The 19,153-nt window shown below is 46.7% G+C and overlaps 1 protein-coding gene across 1 annotated transcript in view; it reads right to left on the bottom strand.

The window, feature by feature from the left end:
* Positions 1 to 14,898, bottom strand: part of CDRT1 (CMT1A duplicated region transcript 1) — a 34,200-nt gene extending 19,302 nt beyond the window's left edge. Inside the window, exons 1-8 of the mRNA XM_030294899.1 lie at positions 14,060 to 14,898; positions 11,898 to 12,071; positions 11,171 to 11,368; positions 10,939 to 11,066; positions 9,806 to 9,928; positions 7,380 to 7,489; positions 5,655 to 5,855; positions 927 to 1,048 (exon numbers count right to left, since the gene is read on the bottom strand). Of these exons, the coding sequence (XP_030150759.1) occupies positions 927 to 1,048; positions 5,655 to 5,855; positions 7,380 to 7,489; positions 9,806 to 9,928; positions 10,939 to 11,066; positions 11,171 to 11,368; positions 11,898 to 12,071; positions 14,060 to 14,564 (1,561 nt within the window). The 5' untranslated portion in view covers positions 14,565 to 14,898. The remainder of the gene's footprint in view (positions 1 to 926; positions 1,049 to 5,654; positions 5,856 to 7,379; positions 7,490 to 9,805; positions 9,929 to 10,938; positions 11,067 to 11,170; positions 11,369 to 11,897; positions 12,072 to 14,059) is intronic.
* Positions 14,899 to 19,153: the final 4,255 nt, after the last annotated feature.

The raw sequence follows: 19,153 nt of genomic DNA on the forward strand, positions 1-19,153 counted from the left end.
TTCTTCCATACTATGACTAGAGTCATCTTTCTCAGAAACACATCTGATCATGTCAGTCCACAGCTCAGAGTGCATTTATAGCCTCCTGCATTCTATAGGATGAAGGTCAACTTCCTACCCGGATGCAGAAGGCCCTTGATAATCTGGCCCCAAACAAAGTAACCAGCCTTCTGTCCGACACCACACGCTCTACTGCAGCCATACCCAGCAAGGGGAAATTCCCCAAATACACCATTTTCTTCAACCTTCTGCAAATTTGCCTATGCTGTCCCTTCTGCTTAGAATGGCATTCATTCTTCCACCGCTTGTAGAACGACGCATCATCAAGACCACACTCAAACAGCACCCTGTCTGTGGTGCTTTGCCTCACTCTTATTTCTGTGGTCCCTTAGAACTCCGCGTGTTGGTTAGGAGCGCGTGATCTAGAGTCAGACAGCCCTGGGTTCACATCCCCACTCCACCACTCAGCGGCTCTGATCTGGGGCAAGCTGTTTTTTTCTCCGAGTTTTGGATTCCTCATCTGCATCCATGCCACAGGCTTCTTGTGAGGGTTGAATACGATAATATATGTAAAGCACCGACGTCAGTCACGAACTTGGTACTCAATAAATGGTGGCAGTTACTATTCACGTATTTATGATATCCTCCATTGTATATTTATGTATCTGTCTCCATTATGAGATTATGAGTCTCTTGAGGAAATAAAAAGCCATATTGAACAGGGTCATATTCATTTTTTTTAGCACTTAGCACAGCGTCTAGCACATTGTAGGTATTCCGCAAATAGTTGTGAAGTAAATGGATGGATGGATGGATGGATGGATGAGTAAAAGAATGTCTTCCTACAGAAATGAGCTAAACAAGTATTTTGACAACCCATGGATTTGGGGAAACTTCTTAGAAAGTTTAAGGCATTTCTGTCTCACCTTTCACCTGGCAATCTCTTGCTCCAGATACAAGTTTGTTCATATATAAATCCATGCAAGTGACTGTCCCCTGGTGGCCATTGAAGATTCGTATACAAGCCCCACTTTTCAGATCCCAGTATCTGCAGGAATCAGGCCAAAAACAAAAAACAAGAAATGATTTTGAGATTTTTCTGAGGGCCCAAGGGATCATATGGCATACAAGTTCCCTTAGATCAACAGTTTGCTGGAAGGCGGCAAAGTTTCAGGGTTAAGCTCAGAGTCAGAGGCCTGGATTTGATTTCCAGCGGCAGCACCCGTTAGGTGTAACTTTGGGAAAGTTACCTAATTTCCGTGTAAGTGTCATTTCCTCATTGGTGAAATGGAAATGATAATAATGATAGTTCCCTCTTAGGGTTTTTGGTAAAGAATTAAATATACAAAATGGATGATGGTCACCCAGGCGTGATTTCCACCCCTAGAGGATATTTGACAATGTCTGGAGACATTTTTGGCTGTCACAAGTAGGGAGAGAGCTGCTAATGTATCCGGTGCTATGGTCCAAGGGTACGGCTAAATGTCCTCCAGTGCACAGGACAGCCTCCACAGAAGGTACTTGCCAGCCGCAAGTTGAGAAATCCTGCATTGATTCGTGTAACACTGGAACAGCGATCAACGTGTAGGAAATGCGTAATAAATGTTGGTTGGTATTACGTTGGAAGAGGTTTCTGGAATGACCACCAGGCTTAAAACCCATGGCACCCATTCAACAGCAGAGGTGGTCTTCAAACAGGAACAACAGACCAATCTACTTCAGCTATTTGGATCCAAAACATCTTATGGGTACTTCTAAAGCATATCTTAGAGATCTACGGGAACAGAGGTATGAGTCACACTGTTCTTTAATAAGCAAATTTGCCTGAGGTCTCTCAACTGTCGGTGATACAGACTCGCATTTCACCCGGATTGCTTTTATGACAGGGCAAAAATGTAATGTTAAGGTAGTAGATTCTGGAGTGAGGCTGCCTGAAGTCCAATCCAGTCCATCACCTACTTACTAGCTGTATGATCTTAGAGGAGCTAATGAACCACCCTGTATCTCAGCTTCCTCATCTGCAAATTGAGGCTAATAATGGTAGTTGCCTCATAGAGTTCTTATGAGACTTGGTACATAATAAACGATTAATAAGTGTTTCTTTTGTTTTCCTTCGAATGTGCTAAGCTTTTTCTTCTAATACTCCCAAAGGGGGGGCGCCTGGGTGGCTCAGTCGGTTAAGCGGCCGACTTCGGCTCAGGTCATGATCTCGCGGTCCATGAGTTCGAGCCCCGCGTCGGGCTCTGGGCTGACAGCTCAGAACCTGGAGCCTGTTTCAGATTCTGTGTCTCCCTCTCTCTGACCCTCCCCTATTCATGCTCTGTCTCTCCCTGTCTCAAAAATAAATAAAAACAACAAAAAATATATATATAATACTCCCAAAGGTCCTGTGGCCTTACCATCTGTCACAGGTGTGGGGGGGAAAGGAGAAGAATGACTAGGCAGAGCACCAAGAATTTTCAGGGCAATGGAAATAATTCTATATGATACCATGATGATGGATACATGTCTTTATGCATTTGCCCAAATTCATAAAATGTACACCACCAAGAGTGAACCTTAAAGTAAACTACAGATTTGGGGTGACTTATGATGTGTCAATGGAGGTTCGCCAGTTGTAACAAATGTCCCGCTCTGGCCGGGGAGGCTGTGCATGTGGAGAGCACAAGGTAATGGGAAATCTCAGTACTTTGCTCTCAAACTTTGCTGTAAACCTAAAACTACTCTATAGGAATTGTCTTTTTTAGAAGATGTTTTTGATGCAAGAACAGAAAAACAAACCAAGAGTCTACGAGAGAGCTCACAGAGACATTCTCATCTATATGTGGGGAAATCACCATATGATAAAGATGGCCCCACAGGTCAGTGGAGAAAATGGCAGGTTCCTGACTAAATAACCACTGTGGGGGAAACTGCTCACTTTCTTTCAAAATAAATAAATATAATGGAAACTCTACCCAACATCACATACAAAGTTGGGCTGCAAATAGTTCAAAGAACTGAATGCAAAAAGTCAAACTATAAAGTTAATGGGACAACGGGCGCCTCGCTGGCTCAGTCGGAAGAACATACGACTCTTGATCTCAGGGTCATGAGGTCAAGCCCTACCTTAAGTGTAGAGATTACTTAAAATAAATAAATAAACTCTGGAAAATAAATTTAAAAAATAAATAGGACAAAATATTTTAAAATGTCTTTGTGACCTAGGACTAGAAAGACTCACCGACACAAGTCAAAACAATGGATAAACTGATACGTCGTATTACAGCAATATTAGAATTTTTATTCAACAAAGAACACTATAAGCAAAGTTAATGGGTTGATGAAGAAATAGAAGATGGTATTTGCAATTTTTAAACTGACAAGGGACTAATATATAGAAGAAAACACAGGGGCGCCTGGGTGGCTCAGTCGGTTGAGCGTCCGACTTCAGCTCAGGTCATGATCTCACAGTTTATGAGTTCGAGCCCCGCATCGGGCTCTGTGCTGACAGCTCGGAGCCTGGAGCCTGCTACGGATTCTGTGTCTCCCTCTCTCTCTGCCCCTCCCCCGCTCATGCTCTGTCTCTCTGTCTATCTCTCTCTCTCTCTCAAAAATAAATAAATATTTTTTTTTAAAGTTAGAAGAAAGCACATAGAACTGCAAATCAAGAAGCAAATTAGAGGAGCCCCAATAGAAAAATGGACAAAAGATATAATCAGGCAATTTATAAAAGAAGAGGCAAACTTATTAGTAGCCAAAGTCATGCAAATGGAAATGATTTTACACATACCCATCTGGCAAAAATTTGAAAGGTGGCTGATGCCCAATGTTGGTAGGGAAATACAGTTACAGGATCCCTCCTAGGGAGAATGTAGACCCATAAAGTCACTCTGAATTCAATCTAGTACTTGGTCAAATTAGGTAGCTCCTACCCTATATCTCAGCCAGTCCATTGCTGGGCATATATATACCTAAGAAATCTCACAAAGTCCACGAGGGGACAAAGATGTTCCATGCAGCTTTACTTGGAGGCCAGCTAGTTTCCATCACTGGGGAAGCAAGTAGGTGAAATGTATATTGGAGTACTACATAACTAACTAGACAGTAATGGATAAATCTTTGGAACATAGGATGGGGTACAAAAGTGAAAAGCCAAGATAAGCTTAAAATAATACCATGGATGACAGATAGATAGATAGATAGATAGATAAATCAAAGAAAGCATGGATGAAAATTATAAACATGTGTATAAAATATATCCATATACATTTTCTCTTTTTTTTTTTTAATGTTTATTCATTTTGAGAGACAGAGACAGACAGAGCATGAGCGGGGAAGGGGCAGAGAGAAAAGGAGACACAGAATCAGAAGCAGCCTCCAGGCTCTGAGCTGTCAGCACAGAGCCCGACGAGGGGCTCGAACCCACGAACCGCGAGATCATGACCTGAGCCGAAGTCGGACGCTTAACCGACTGAGCCACTCAGGCGCCCCAATACACATTTTCAAAGGACTCACATAAATAAAAAGATCCACACTGACAAAGATGAGAAGGTAGCCCATGGGGAAGGAAACGGGAGTGAAGAATAGAGAAAATAGAATTAATAAATAGATGAATAAAACAGGAATGGAGCCTTGTACAGACCAATAATAACAATACGACATGAACAGGGGCACCCGGGTGGCTCAGTCGGTCGGGCGTCCGACTTCGGCTCAGGTCATGATCTTTTGGTTCGTGGGTTCGAGCCCCACATCGGGCTCTGTGCTGACAGCTCAGAGCCTGGAGCCTGCTTCGGATTCTGTGTCTCCCTCTCTCTCTGCTCCTCCCCCACACTCATTCTGTCTCTCTCTGTCTCTCACAAATAAATAAAACGTTAAAAATTAAAAAAAAAAAAAGACTTTAAATACCAAAGTAATTAAGATAGTGTGGTTTTGACCAACAACAGCCACACAGGCAAAAGAAGCAGAATAAAGACCAAGAAATTGAAATCTATGGACACTTATCTTATGACAAAGCAGCAGGACAGACCAATGGGAGAAAGAAGAGTTTTTTCCCATAAATGGTACTTAAGTAATTAGATATAAATGCAAAGAGGAGAAGGGAAAAAATGGAATCGGATCTCTACCTCATATGATAACAAAAATGAGGTTCAAGTGGATTGAAGACACAAAGATCTCAGGGAGGGATTTCTTATTAAACGAGTCAAATCTGCAAAGTCGACTACCTTAAAGTTAAGGATTTCTGGGGCACCCGGGTGGCTCAGTCAGTCAGGCATCCGACTCTTGATTTTGGCTCAGGTCGTGATCTCATGGTTTGGGGGAATCTAGCCCCGCATCAGGCTCCACACTGAAACTGCAGAGCCTGCTTCGAATTCTCTCTCTCTGCCCCCCTCCTCTCCCTCTCAAAATAAATAAATGACCATTTTTTCAAAAAGAAAATAGATCTGATCGTTGTTATAAATCTATCTCATCTTGTTAAAGTTTAAACGATATACAAATTAATTGGTTTTTACCTTGCCAAAAAAAGAAAAAATGTTTCGGGTTATTCGAGAAGTCGGTATCATTTAGGGTACCTTTTCGCTAAACACAAAAAGGAAAAGGCACACCTGCTTCCTCCACAAGCTGACTTTAGGCATTGAGTGGGGTGGGCACCACAACTCCCTTGGACCACTCACCTAATACTCAGGTCATAACTTCCGCTCAGTAGAAAGTTCTTCTTCTCACACAAGAAGAGGGCGCGGACACTCCCGGCGTGGCCTCGGAACGCGATGGGTACCTCCTTTACTTGTATGACATCGAGAAGCTGGATCTTCCGATTGGATGACACTGCTACCAAGTGTCCCCCAGAATAGTGAATGATTCTGTTTCGGTCCCACCTGAGTTGCCGGAGGGGTGGGGTGGGGGTGGAAAGGATGATCCATGAAAGAAAAGTTAGTGTCCCTTCCAGCAACTCACTTAGTACGACGGCTGTCACCTACAACAACGGTATAATGGAAAGTTCGGGGCCTTCCAACAAGGGATGTAGCACAAGGGACCCCTACCTTATACCATACCAAAAAGTCCTTTCAGGCAAAATTTTTTTTAAAAATTTTAATATAAAAAAAATTAATTTTCCAATCATAAGATTACCAGCCAATGGATAAAATATGAGCGAGGTGACCCAACCATGTATTGTCTGAATTGAGACATTTTATCGTGAAAGGGGACACTCACTATAATTGCTCCAGGCCCACGGAGTGAAGTGGGATTATTTCAGCAAAAGGGAGGTGGTCATGCCTGAAGATGAGAATTTGTGATATTTTTGTCCTCATTCTACTTGTTACACCTAGAGCTCAATCAGCCATCATCTCTCCTAAGGGGCACACTTATCACCACGCGATCCATAAAAACTCAACTTTTTGGGGCGCCTGGGTGGCGCAGTCGGTTAAGCATCCGACTTCAGCCAGGTCACGATCTCGCGGTCCGTGAGTTCGAGCCCCGCGTCGGGCTCTGGGCTGATGGCTCAGAGCCTGGAGCCTGTTTCCGATTCTGTGTCTCCCTCTCTCTCTGCCCCTCGCCCGTTCATGCTCTGTCTCTCTCTGTCCCAAAAATAAATAAACGTTGAAAAAAAAAAAAAACTCAACTTTGCCTTTCCCCTATCTTCTTGGTCTTCGCCCTACTGACTGGTCAAGATGTAATTTGTTAGATTCACAGCCAGAAAGAAAATAGAGAGAGATGGCCTTTATGAAACCTTACGAAAAAAGAGCAAAGTCCTAGGCCTAAACTATGGCAGAGAGCCGATCATTAAAATGTCTTCTAACAGCATAGACAGGTGACATCACACCGTGCGGTTATCATAAGCGCCATTTTCATGTTTAACATGGAAAGATACCCATGGTACTTTGCTGGAGTGGATTACAGAAACACGTATAACATAACCCCATTTTTATTTAAAACTTGTAGGTATAGTAACGCAAGAACAAAATTCTAGACTAGACATGAATATTAATGGTGGTTATCTCTAGATGACAAGATTGTAGGAGGTGTTGGCTTTTCTCGATACATTTGCTGGCATTTGGTGGGTTTCTTTTTCCCAATAAGCACACCTTCCTTCTAAAAACTAGAATAAAACAACAAAAATATTAAAAAAAAAAAAAAAACACGGTAATTTCACGCACATGACTTGTGCGAAGGATGGTCGACTGGTGTACCCAAAACTATAATGGGAAAGTGCCCTCCACCCACTGCCGAGAATGGTCCAAAAACCCAGCACCTGGTTTCCGAAGGGGATCTCATTTTAGTTGGGAGCTGGAGCTTGAGGTCAGGAAGGATTGCCTTTTCCAAGTGAACCGGGTCATGGGAATCCTAAGGAGGCTAATTCAAGGGTCCCTGAAGACCCGGATTCTGACCCCAGTACCTACGTGTCAGAGAGAATGCGGATATTATAAGTCCCACAGAAGACATTTCTCTCCTCCATCTGGACCTGCTGAGTTTCCTGGTTCTGGTATGCGGTCCACAGGTTGTAGTCATTCTAACAAGGGAACACTTGGAGTCAAAGCACAGTGGCAACTTTACCCAGGGCCCCAAATATGCACCCCCTGAGGTCTTCCCTGGCCAGGACATAAGGCCCAAGGACTCTGCCTCTTTGGGCTGTGGCTGCCACTACGTGCTGGTAGGGAGAGGTCAATGAGCAGGCACTAGAGTCATCCACGAGTTAGAAAATGGTGAGTCAAGGGTCCTGACTCATCCTGCATCACTTTGTATCTTCTGTGTGTTCTGGTTCCTTCCGTGAACTCTCGATATCGCCGACAGCTCAACTTTTCCAAAAATGAGCTCACGGAGGGTACGTTCACAAAATCGAGTCACAGGTGCCCTTCGACTGTTTTGCAGAAGTCCGGGCTTCATGTTTATATTACGTATACCTGACTCTACAAAGCGTACTCATGGGAACTCAAGCTGTAGGCAAAATCACAGCTACGCTCTCCGTGCATTTGTGCCTCAAAGTCTGCACGTATATGCAACCTTCATTTCTCCTTACAGCTGCCTCGTAAAGTACATCATTTGCCCCACAAAGCATTCTCGTCATTTTACAGGTGAGATATATCTGAGCCTCAGAGAGAGGAAATCAATTGTATCAAGTCTCAACAAGGGTATTTCCCTTCCCTTTCCAATAGTTCCTTCCTTCCTTCCTTCCTTCCTTCCTTCCTTCCTTCCTTCCCTCCTTCCTTCCTTCCTTCCTTCCTTCCTTCCTTCCTTCCCTCCCTCCTTCCCTCCCTCCTTCCTTCCTTCCTTCCTTTCTTCCTTCCTTCCTTCCTTCCTTCTTCTCTGTGCCTCCCTCCCTCCAACATACACTTTCTGGACCACTGTGGCATGCCAGACATGCTAAGTTCTGGCACAGATGACTCAACTGGACTCTCACTCCTCTTTCCAGCCATTTCTAGAAGGCAATGACAACCATGCCAGCAGGAAACCCAAAAAACAGGGTGAGTTTATCATGAAAGCAAAAAAGACCACCACATCATGTTCGCATCTGGGAGTCCCCCCTGGGAACATCTCTCTTCCTACCCTTCTTCTCCATACCTGTAGACTCCTCCTTGGGATGCCCGCTTTTCCCAGCTCAATCTCCCTCTTGATCTTTAACCAAATAACGACGTCCACCTAGAAGTCTCTCCCCAGAATCTGTCAACCTGCCTCCCCTCCAGTGTCCAAGCAGCTCTGATATCCTGCCTTGAACTAATCAAGACGTCCTTGACTTTTCATGACCTGGGCTGGAATTCCTTGGCTCTCGTTCATCAACGAAGTTTTCAGAGCTGCATGGTGGAGTCATTGGAGGAAAAAGACCCAGTTCAAATCCTAGCCCTACCACCAACCAGCTATGAGAACTTAGGTGACTTTTCTAACATCACAGCCTTCGTTTCCACATCCATAAGTTGGGAGCAATGATATCCACTCGATCTACCGTGAAGATCAAGTGAATGATGTGCACAAAGCCCTGGGCACACCATTCTTGGCACCCTGTTCAAGCTCAGTACCCATGGCAATCACCATCCCTCGGAGGCACTCCCCTCTACCTTTCCCTTGGAGACCCTTAACTGCCTTGTCTTGCTACTTCACATGCTTTCTTCTGTTGACCACAGTGCTTTACCTGTTTCTCTCTCTTTTCTTAAATTATAACATTCCTAAAACAGGGGCGCCTGGGTGGCTCAGTCAGTTAAGCGTCCAACTTGGCTCAGGTCATGATCTCACGGTTCGTGAGTTTGAGCCCCATGTCGGGCTCTGTGCTGACAGCTTGGAGCCCGGAGCCTGCTTCGGATTGTGTGTCTCCTTCTCTCTCTGCCCCTCCCCAACTTGTGCTCTGTCTCTCTATGTCTCTCAAAACATAAATAAATGTAAAAAAAAAAAATGTATAAAATGAGTGAATGGGCCAACTCAAAAATTAAAAAAAAAAAAAATGCGGGTCAAATTAAGTCCACAGATGTGTCTTCTTTGGCCCACGCCTTTAAGAAAAACAAGAGCTGTCCCATGATAATTCAGATTTCTAACTTCTTTTGAAATTCATACTACACGGTTTCCTTAGGAGAAGCTATGGTCTGGCCGTGGGGTTGGAAGTAAACGAAGAACCCTGAGAGGACAAGCAAATCCATCCGCACATTTAACAGCTGAGGAATTTAAGGCTGACGGAGAGGAAGTCGCTTGCTTAAGGACACACAGCACACAACTCCGGTCTCCCTTAGGGAATGTCACCTCCCATCTCCTATATCCACGTGCCATAGATCATGTATGGTCCCATTTCCTGTACCCCTCACAGGAGGGCCGAGTCTGGACCCCAGATGCCACCGCAACCCACCTTCATTCTCAGTTTCCATTTCTGATTTTTCGCACGCATGCGTTTCCCATCATCGGTCATCTTAGGAACCGGGATAAGAAGCTGGTTGGCATAATTAGGTTCGATTCCCCCTGCGTAGGACCCCTGAGGGAAAAAAGATAACGGAAAATGGCTACTATTCTTGGTCCTGCCTCTCCAAGAGGGGTGCTTGGCGAGATCTGAAAGATGGGTAAACTCTGGCGGAGGCCTGGCCGGTGAGGCCGGTAGCACGTGCAGATTGGCTTAAAGTGGATCCTGAATACCAAACAGCCAGAGCCAGGCCAGCAAGAAATGGCGAGCGGGTCTCAGCTTCCCAGAGGTATGGCCTGCCTCCCAATGCCTGACTCTTCTCGTCTTCTGCTATGGATCCCTGCTGGGAAAAACTCAAGCTACCAAGAGTCCACGATTCGGGGTAAGGCTTCGGGCAGGAAACAGAGATAAAAAATTCCGAAGATGGATACTACCCGGAAGACTTGCATTTTAACTTAAACACATACTTACTGGTCTCTGAAACATCTGTGCATCATATGAGACTGTTCCAGAAACATACTCATGGTTTTCTTATTGCACATGCCACAAGATAGATCTCTGGGGGGGGGGGGGGACGGGGACAAAATGCCCTGCTCTGTGACGTTTCAGAAAGACTCCGCCTCTCTCTTCCTGAGAGGTTTCTTTTTTTTTTTTTTTTTTTTTCAACGTTTATTTATTTTTGGGACAGAGAGAGACAGAGCATGAACAGGGGAGGGGCAGAGAGAGAGGGAGACACAGAATCGGAAACAGGCTCCAGGCTCTGAGCCATCAGCCCAGAGCCTGACGCGGGGCTCGAACTCACGGACCGCGAGATCGTGACCTGGCTGAAGTCGGACGCTTAACCGACTGCGCCACCCAGGTGCCCCCCTGAGAGGTTTCTACACATGTCGTGCCTGCTAGATGCACAGACAATGCGCGTGGTGATTAACGGGTCTGGACAAACAGGAAGTTACGGCTAAAGCCTAACGGCGAGCAGGAGGCCAGCTAAGGGTCCACCGGAGAGATCGGAAAGGTGTACTGTCAGGCCAACCTCAACGTGGAAATGAGGCTGGTTTCCAGATCAACCCCTCGCGGCCAGGAAGTACCTGCAAGAAAGCGATCTGGTTCTGAATGAAAGTATGCATGGAAAGATCCTTCTTGACCTGTTGGGCCAGCGCAGCCCAGTGCTGGCTCACAAAGGCACACCTGTTCAGGCTGTTTTTATCCAGCAGACCTGGGGAAAAAAAAAAAAAAAAAAAAGATGACGGACCTGGGAACCTCCCATCAGAGCCATGATGAAGAGTGTCTTGAGAAATCCCCCAATTCGCCCCAGCATACTTAGAATGTACTTGGAGAGGTGGATGGGCAGGTGACGGATGAAGTCTCGATATTTTCTGGCCCCAGAAGACAGGTCTCGGACCACATCCAAGTCAACCAACAGATCGGAGGGGGCGCTCTCTGCCTTGGACCTGTCTGCTTTTCTGGAAAACAGCCGGTTCATCTCAGAAATACACTGGAGAGAACTCTTCCATTGTCCTTTGGAGGAAAGCCAGAGAACGGTGCAGGGTGGGGTTGTCTCTAATTCAGGCCAAGAGAAGCCCTCCCCAAACCCGCTCCCCAGACATAGAGCTCATCATGGTCTACCCTTAGACTACTGGATTTTTGTCATTTCTTCCGCCAAAACGGAAACAAGACCTCCCAAACCAAACACACAAGGGCTTTGCAAGCCTTCCCAGTTCAAGGAGATGCCTATAGTGTATCAAACCCTGCCCGATTCAGGTGAAATGGCATTGTGTCCGGCACTTCCTTTAAATTACCCCAAGAGGGGCGTCTGGGTGGCTCAGTCGGACTTCGACTCGGGTCATGATCTCGCGGTTTGTGGGTTCGAGCCCCACGTCGGGCTCCGTGCTGACAGCTCAGAGCCTGGAGCCTGCTTCCGATTCTGTGTCTCCCTCTCTCTCTGCCCCTGCCCTCTCTCTCTCTCTCCCTCTCTTTCTCAAAAATAAATAAACGGGGGACTTCCCAGTCTCATACCTATTGGCTTTCCTGCTACGGGCTGACTTACCAGTGTCAGATGGTCCGCCCCCCATATTTTCAAGCAACCCTTCTTTCCCTGGAGATCTGGACAAAGGAAAGGATGTGTTCTTGGTTCCGGCTGCCCGGCAGACCTGCGAGGTCTCAGACTGGTGGTGGTCTTTCTCGGGGAAGGCAAACACATCACTGGCGGACTGACTGAGCCCTGAAAACCAAAAGGCCAAGACAAGGGTGCTCCTTAATGGGGTGTGTGGAGGAAAGGAGGTGGAGGAAAACAGTTTTCTTTCTACTGCCTTCTTTTCAATCCACACAAAATGGACCAAGCCGGTTATGTCCAGTTTTATCCGGGGGAGCCCCCGAGTCGCTATGCAAATATTGCAGGAAGCTTCTTGTTGGATTTTGCCGACCCACAATGCACACTTGCAGTTCATGAGTTTAAGCCCCGCATCGGGCTCTGTACTGACAGCTCAGAGCCTGGAGCCTGCTTTGGATTGTGTCTCCCTCTCTCTCTGCCTCTGCCCACTCTCTCTCTCTCTCTTTCTCAAAAATAAATAAACATTAAAAAAAAATTTTTTTAAGAAAATTTAATTTCTGGGTCACCTAGGTGGCTCAGTCGGTTAAGCGTCTGACTCTGGGTTTCGGCTGAGGTCGTGATCTCACAGTTTCACGGGTTCGAGCCCCACGTGTGCATGCGTGTGCATACGTGTGTATACGTGTGTGTGTGTGTACAAGCCAGGCCTTCTGGAGTCTGCTGGCTCCTGGCAGGAGCACCTCGAGATGGGACATGTTCAGTCAGGGAGGCCTGGTTTTCAAGTCCCTTTACTTGTCGCCTAGGCTGTGTCACTCAGATTCCCTGAGTGTTACTTCCCTAACACGCCAAAGAAACCCAGTGCCATGTATGGGAATCTAACTGTCCCCTGGGTCGTCTAGCTTTGAAACTCTTTTGGATGTGAATCGTCTACAAATATGACCACAGAACAGGTCTCATGGACATTTAGGAATTCCCCACCTTCGTGGGCTCAAACACTGAGCCGCCGAGCCGCTGAGGCTCCTCCCTCTGACACTCCTCCCTCTGATCATCTGATCCCTCCTCCCGGGTCTTCTCCAACCCCCAGCCCCCCGCGGAACCAGTGATGGACCCCTGTCTAATCCCTTGCCTCTTTTCTGGCTTCTTTTGCTTTCCTGATCCAGCTGGCCAAACATTTCCAAGACCTTCTCACCAACACCCTAGACCAATGGCTCTCAAGGTGAGGACCCCAGACCACCACCAGCAGCAGCAGCTAAGAAGTTAGACATGCAGGATCTCACGGCTGCCGCAGACCTGCGGAGTCGGGACCTCTGGGAGAGGGTCCCAGTCCTCTGTGTTTTCAAAAGCCTTCCCAGGGATTCAGATGCAAGGTAAGGTTTGAGAACGCCTGCCCTACCCTTATTTGACCCTCTTGCTACCTGCAGGCTTGAATAGACACCACTTCAGGTTGGATTTTATGCAGGCGCAAGCAATATGGCGGAATGAATGGGAACAAGCCCTACATTTTGACCTCTTGACCTGGTTTCTGTGCAGTGCAGACTGAAGGGCAGAACAATTCAGAAGCTTCCCCCTTACATCCCTCCCAAACCCCATCTAATCCCAAACCCACTAATGCAGGAGCCACACCAGCAATGAGTATTAGAGGCACAGGCCAGCCATAACTGGGCCTAAATCCCTTCCAAATGCCAGACAGTTAAAAGTTCTGTACTTCCTGGGGCGCCTGGGTGGTCAGTCGGTTGGGCGTCCGACTTCAGCTCAGGTCATGATCTCACGGTCCGTGAGTTCGAGCCCCGCGTCGGGCTCTGTGCTGACAGCTCGGAGCCTGGAGTCTGCTTCGGATTCTGTGTCTCCCTCTCTCTGTCCCTCCTGTGCACGTGCTCTCTCTCTCTCTCTCTCAAAAATAAATAAAACATTAAAAAAAAAGGTTCTGTACTTCCATAAAAAGCATTTGCATTTCATGCTTTTCTAGAAGGAACTCACATCCTGCAATTTCTCCTTTGGCAAACAGGACCGCATGTCAGGACAAGGAGCTCTATCCTGCGTTCTGGAAAACCTGAAGCTTGTCTACCTAAGCCTGTCCACACGTCTGGTTCCTTTACAGGCTCCTGACGTCTGGCTTCCTTACCTTTGGGGGCCCTCTGCTCTCCCCCTGTGGCCTTGTTTACCTGCGACATTGCTCTGCTCTCTCAGGAACAGGACTCTGATGACATTGGCAGCAGTGAGCAGTAACTTGGGGTCACACATCTGGAACAGCAAGAGCGTGTAATTTGCCTTCGTCCAGTGGGTGCTGTTCCCGAACCAGTACAAAATCTCCCTCATCTTCTGTTCGACTGTTTTATCCAACATCTGGTTCAAGGAAGACCTGCCGATTTTCCCCTCCTTCTTGCTGAGGTTGATCCGGGACCGGCTGTAGGTGAAATCCTTCCCCTGCGTGGCCTGAAGGATGTTCTGGAAATAGTGTAACAAATACAAGCTATCCAACTGCTCCAGGATGCTGACCAGAAACCTCCTTTGGGGTATCTCACCGATCCTCCGGAACCACTGTTTGGTAGAGAAGATCTTCCAGGTGAGGACACATGTTTCACACTTCTGGCACACGGGGACAGCGCTGTTTCCCTTCTCACAGCGAAAATGGGGGGCATTCCTGAGCCTCAGTTCCAGGTTTTCCATGATCCTGAGATGCCCAGCGCATTTTATCCTTGTCCGTTATCAGCCCCACCAAACACCACAGGAGCAGGAAGCAGCTGATGAATATCCCAGTTGAGCCTTTTCTAGTATAAACATTTCCCAGAGAAAAAGGTAAAACGCTGCGTCGGATGGAAAGCTTACGTCTCCCGGAAACTGCCGTAGAAGCCTGGCTTTTTGTACTGACCTCCTAGGAAACATGGCTTTACCGTAAATCTCCTAAACCGGGCACTGCTTAGGTGGAGGCAGTTGCTGTATATTCTGAAAGAGCTGGTCATCTCATTTCTAGAACCACAAGAATCTGTGTTGGTCAAATTTAAGCAACATATGGGTCCTTCTTAAAGGAGAAAATATATACTGTGGAGCCTGGTGTTGAGCTCCAATGGATATTATTAGTAACGACTTACAAATATTCGTGGATGTGAAATTGGATGTAAACTTAACGTTTACAGCTGTTTGGTTATAAGCTGGCTATCCCAATGATCCTGAATATGTTTATATTCATTTTCTTTTCTTTTAATTTTAGAGAGGGGGTGGGGAGAGGGGCACAGAGAGAGAGAGAGAGAGAGAGAATCTCAAGCGTGCCCCACACTCAGCACAGAGCCTGACATGAGGCTCGAACCCATGACCCTGGGATCATGACCTGAGCCAAAATCGAGTCAGATGCTCAACCGACTGAGCCACCCAGGCATCCCTGCCTTCATTTCCTAAACTCAGCATCGAACGGAAAACACAAATGTTTAAAAGAAACTTGTTTGACTACTTCAGAATGCTAACCAGAAACCTGGGCAGAGAAGCACTCCTTAGCCGAAAAGTTTCAGTTAACCTCAATCACATGCACACACACGTGTCTGGGAGGCGGCACTATGACTGAACTCAAGGGGGTCCCGGCTTGGGTTGCATGAAATTGAACACAACCCAAGAGGTGTTTGAAAGCCGAGAACTTTTGATGAGTTGTTACAAGTAAGGAGACAGGGAGATAGCTCTCAGAGGACTGTGTCTCCCTGGGGTTAGGAAGGGAAGCTTTTATTGTGTGTTAGGGGGCGGGGCAAGGAGCTTGCATATGCATTAAGGATTTATACATATTCCATTACTTAGGCGTTTCGGTTCAATTGCTTATGCCTAGCGTGTCCACATGCCAGCGCATACATCATGTTCAAAAAATGGCAGAAAATTCCACCCGCAGGAGATCTGGGTAGTAGAACGAGCTAAAGGTAACTTCAGGACAACTTGGGGGGGACAGAGGGGGACTTTTGTGCAGATCCTTAGCTCCAAACGGGCTCAGACTGGCTCATGTAAGGGCTATCAGGTAAAATACCTAGCAAGGGACTATCAGGCGAGAAACAGCTGGCTGAGCAGCTCCTTGGCAGAAACTGTCGGTTCTGCAAAACAAAACTCATTCCTTCCCCACTTTTGTCCCTTCCCTCCCCTCCTTCCGCTGCTAGCTTTCAGCCCTCCAATTTGAGTACCTCCCCCTTGCATCCCAGCCAACAGAACAGCTGAGTGGTGAAGAGTGAGGGGTCTGGGGTCAGACTCCTGGGTTTGGACCCCAGCCCAGCTGCTTACTAGCTCTGGATACGCATGCACATTGCTTAATCCCCTAAGCCTCAGTTTCCTCATCTGTAAAACAAACAGGATGATAGTTCTTACCACCCAGAATGGTTTTTTGAGGATTAAATGAGATACTATAGGCAAAGCACTTAGATGATCGCCTGTTACATAGGTCACCCTCAGTAAATGCTAACTATTGTCCTACTGCTGTCATCATCATGGTCGTCATTGGGACCACTGTTCTGGGCAGCCAAGCAAACAATGCCAGCTACTATGTTTATACGTGTGTATGTGCATACATTGATGATGAGGGGGCGTGGGGCAAGCTGAGGGCAAAATACAGGCTGGCACCCCCACCCCCACCCCCTCCAGGTGGAATGTGTGTGATATTCCTCGACAAACCTGACCACCCAAGAACAAAGGGGCTCAAGTGCTTGCCACGGCAACGTGGGCAACTAAGGCAAATGAAAAATTAAATTTCCTTGCTGCCTACAGTCCATTGAGAAGTCCTTGAAACAGAGTGACCTGCCTCTAGGAGCTCAGCTTCCTGGATGATGAAGCTTTGCTAGGGGCAAAAGGGAATCTTAGCTTAACTTACCCCAACCTTGAGGATCCTGTAAGCCTACTTCCTTTATCTCAGCTCCCCCAAGATACATGCTGGCCATCATACTCCAAGCTTATGGCCCCCCGATATACATCTGAAGGGTCTCATGACTGAGGTTTTATTAAACAGTAATAAATGCCATTTCCCTAGCAAGAGCTAGCCCCTCAAGCTGCTGGAAACCTTGCTTCCAAAATTCCTTAGAGACTTACTCTATCCCTGACCCCTCCCAACCTGAGGGTATATAACGAGTTGCCCGTCACGACCCCATGCAGCTCTTCCTGCCCACGGGTCCTGTCCCCGTGCTTTAGTAAAATCGCCTTTTTGCACCAAAGACGTCTTCAAGAATACTTTCTCGGCCATTGGCTCCAGACCACCCCACCATCGCCCCCAAAACTTCATCGTTGAGATGCATGTAAAAAAAATAACGACTGTGGGGGCACCTGGGTGGCTCAATCGGTTGAGCATCTGACTTCAGCTCAGGTCATGGTCGTGAGTTTGAGCCCCACATTGGGCTTGTTGCTGTGGGCAACAGAGCCCACTTAGGATCCTCTGTCCCCCTCCCTCTGCCCCTCCCCCGTTTGCACACACTCTCTCTCAAAAATAAATAAACATTAAAATTTTTTTAAATGAGTGCGTGTGTGCATAGTTTTTAAAAGAATAAGGACATGAAAATGGCAACCGTATTTCCTGAGACCTTTACCCCTTGCTGTTGCTTATGATCCATTCAGGAGTGATGATGTGGGTCATTGGACCCAACCCCTCTGAGTGCACGTCGCCCTAAGGTACCCAAAACAGAAGGCTTCTGCAGTCAGTTATGACCCAGAAAGAGACCAGGGGCTCATCGGGCTTTTCGAACATTCTGAGCAACAAAATCCCGTCTGCAAATCATATCTTCCGAAAAGCTCTATGTGTAACGTAGACAAAAGCGAAGTTACGTTAGCATAAATGTGTAAGTTCCAAAGTTCACTTGTTAGCAAGGCAATTACGGACAGCAATGGGGCTCTTCGGATGAAGACAAAACCTTGAAACCTGAAGTTAAATATGACAGACACTGTCTTCCATCGGCTTTACAAGCCACAAAGTTTGATTAGCAGCTGCTCCGGGGATCCTAGAATCCATTAGAAAAACGTTTGGGAATCACTATTAAGTGCTGACGTATTCAGGCTGAGTATCTGCAAAGTGTCACAAAAGTTTCCACCAAAAAAATACCCACACAACACACACACACACACACACACACACACACACACTCTGTATGTGTAGATCTACACGCAGAGAAAGAACAAATGTAACAAAATGCTAATAATCTGTGAGTGTGGGTGAGGAGTATACGAGCGTTCATTGTTCAGGTCTTTTAGTTTTCATGGGTTTGAAAATTTTCCAGAAAAATAAAGATATAATGCTAAGTTGGAAAAAATTACTGTAATAGACTATTCCGTGTCGATTACCACCCAGCTCACCACTGCAGCCAAAATGTCCTTGCGAACGTTGGGCAGCCCAGAAAAGAGCTTCCAAGGCGCACGGAGACAATTCTGCTGCAGACAGTTCTAGATTTCAAACACTGATTCTGGTACGTAGGAGCTGTGTAATCTTGGGTAAGCTGCCTGGCCTCGCTGAGCCTCCGTTTCCCCACCTTACTGATGAGGATGGCAGAGATGAAGGCAAGTAATTCGATTGGATCCAGATGCGGGAGACCAGTTAGCACTGCTCTTGTTGTTATAACTGTTATTTCCCTAGATTAAGCCAAAATGCTTGCAGTAACTGAGCATTTCTGGTGCCTACGTCTGGAGACCTGGCTCAGGTAGAGGAAGCCATTGGGTCTCATTGCCTGGGTTGGTGGCAATGGCAGTCTGGCATTCGAGTCGGGGTTAGGGACAGGAATCCGGCTGGGAAGGAGATCCGATCAAACATCCCAGCCTCTTCTATCTGAATCGATATCGGGAGAAAAGGTGAAAGCAGGATTAGCCTCTAAGCTATCAGGGAGGCCAGGAAGAACGAGTACCCCAGACATAGAGTGCTTGGGTATACGAGCGGGAGACTCACTACCCCCAGAACTGCTACAAACTGAAAGTGGCTTGTTTGGTTTTTTTCTAAGTTTTATTTATTTAATTTTGAGAGAGAGAATGAGCAGGGGAGGGGCAGAGAGAGAGAGAGGGAGACAGAGGATCCGAACCGGGCTCTGTGCTAACAGCACAGTGCCCAATGTGGGGGCTCGAACTCACGAAATGTGAGACCGCGACCTACACTGAAGTTGGAAGCTTAACCGACTGAGCCACCCAGGGGCCCCAAGGTAGCTTGTTTTTGAAGGTCCAAATAAATTAGGATTTTTTTTTTCAAATAAATTAGGATTTTAATCTGTTTGGCTGGTCTACCTACTCAAGGAAGTGGTTTTATCCACCCAATTCAGTCTTTATTCCCT

The sequence above is a fragment of the Lynx canadensis genome, chromosome E1 (assembly GCF_007474595.2).
Source record: "Lynx canadensis isolate LIC74 chromosome E1, mLynCan4.pri.v2, whole genome shotgun sequence".
NCBI lineage: Eukaryota > Metazoa > Chordata > Mammalia > Carnivora > Felidae > Lynx > Lynx canadensis.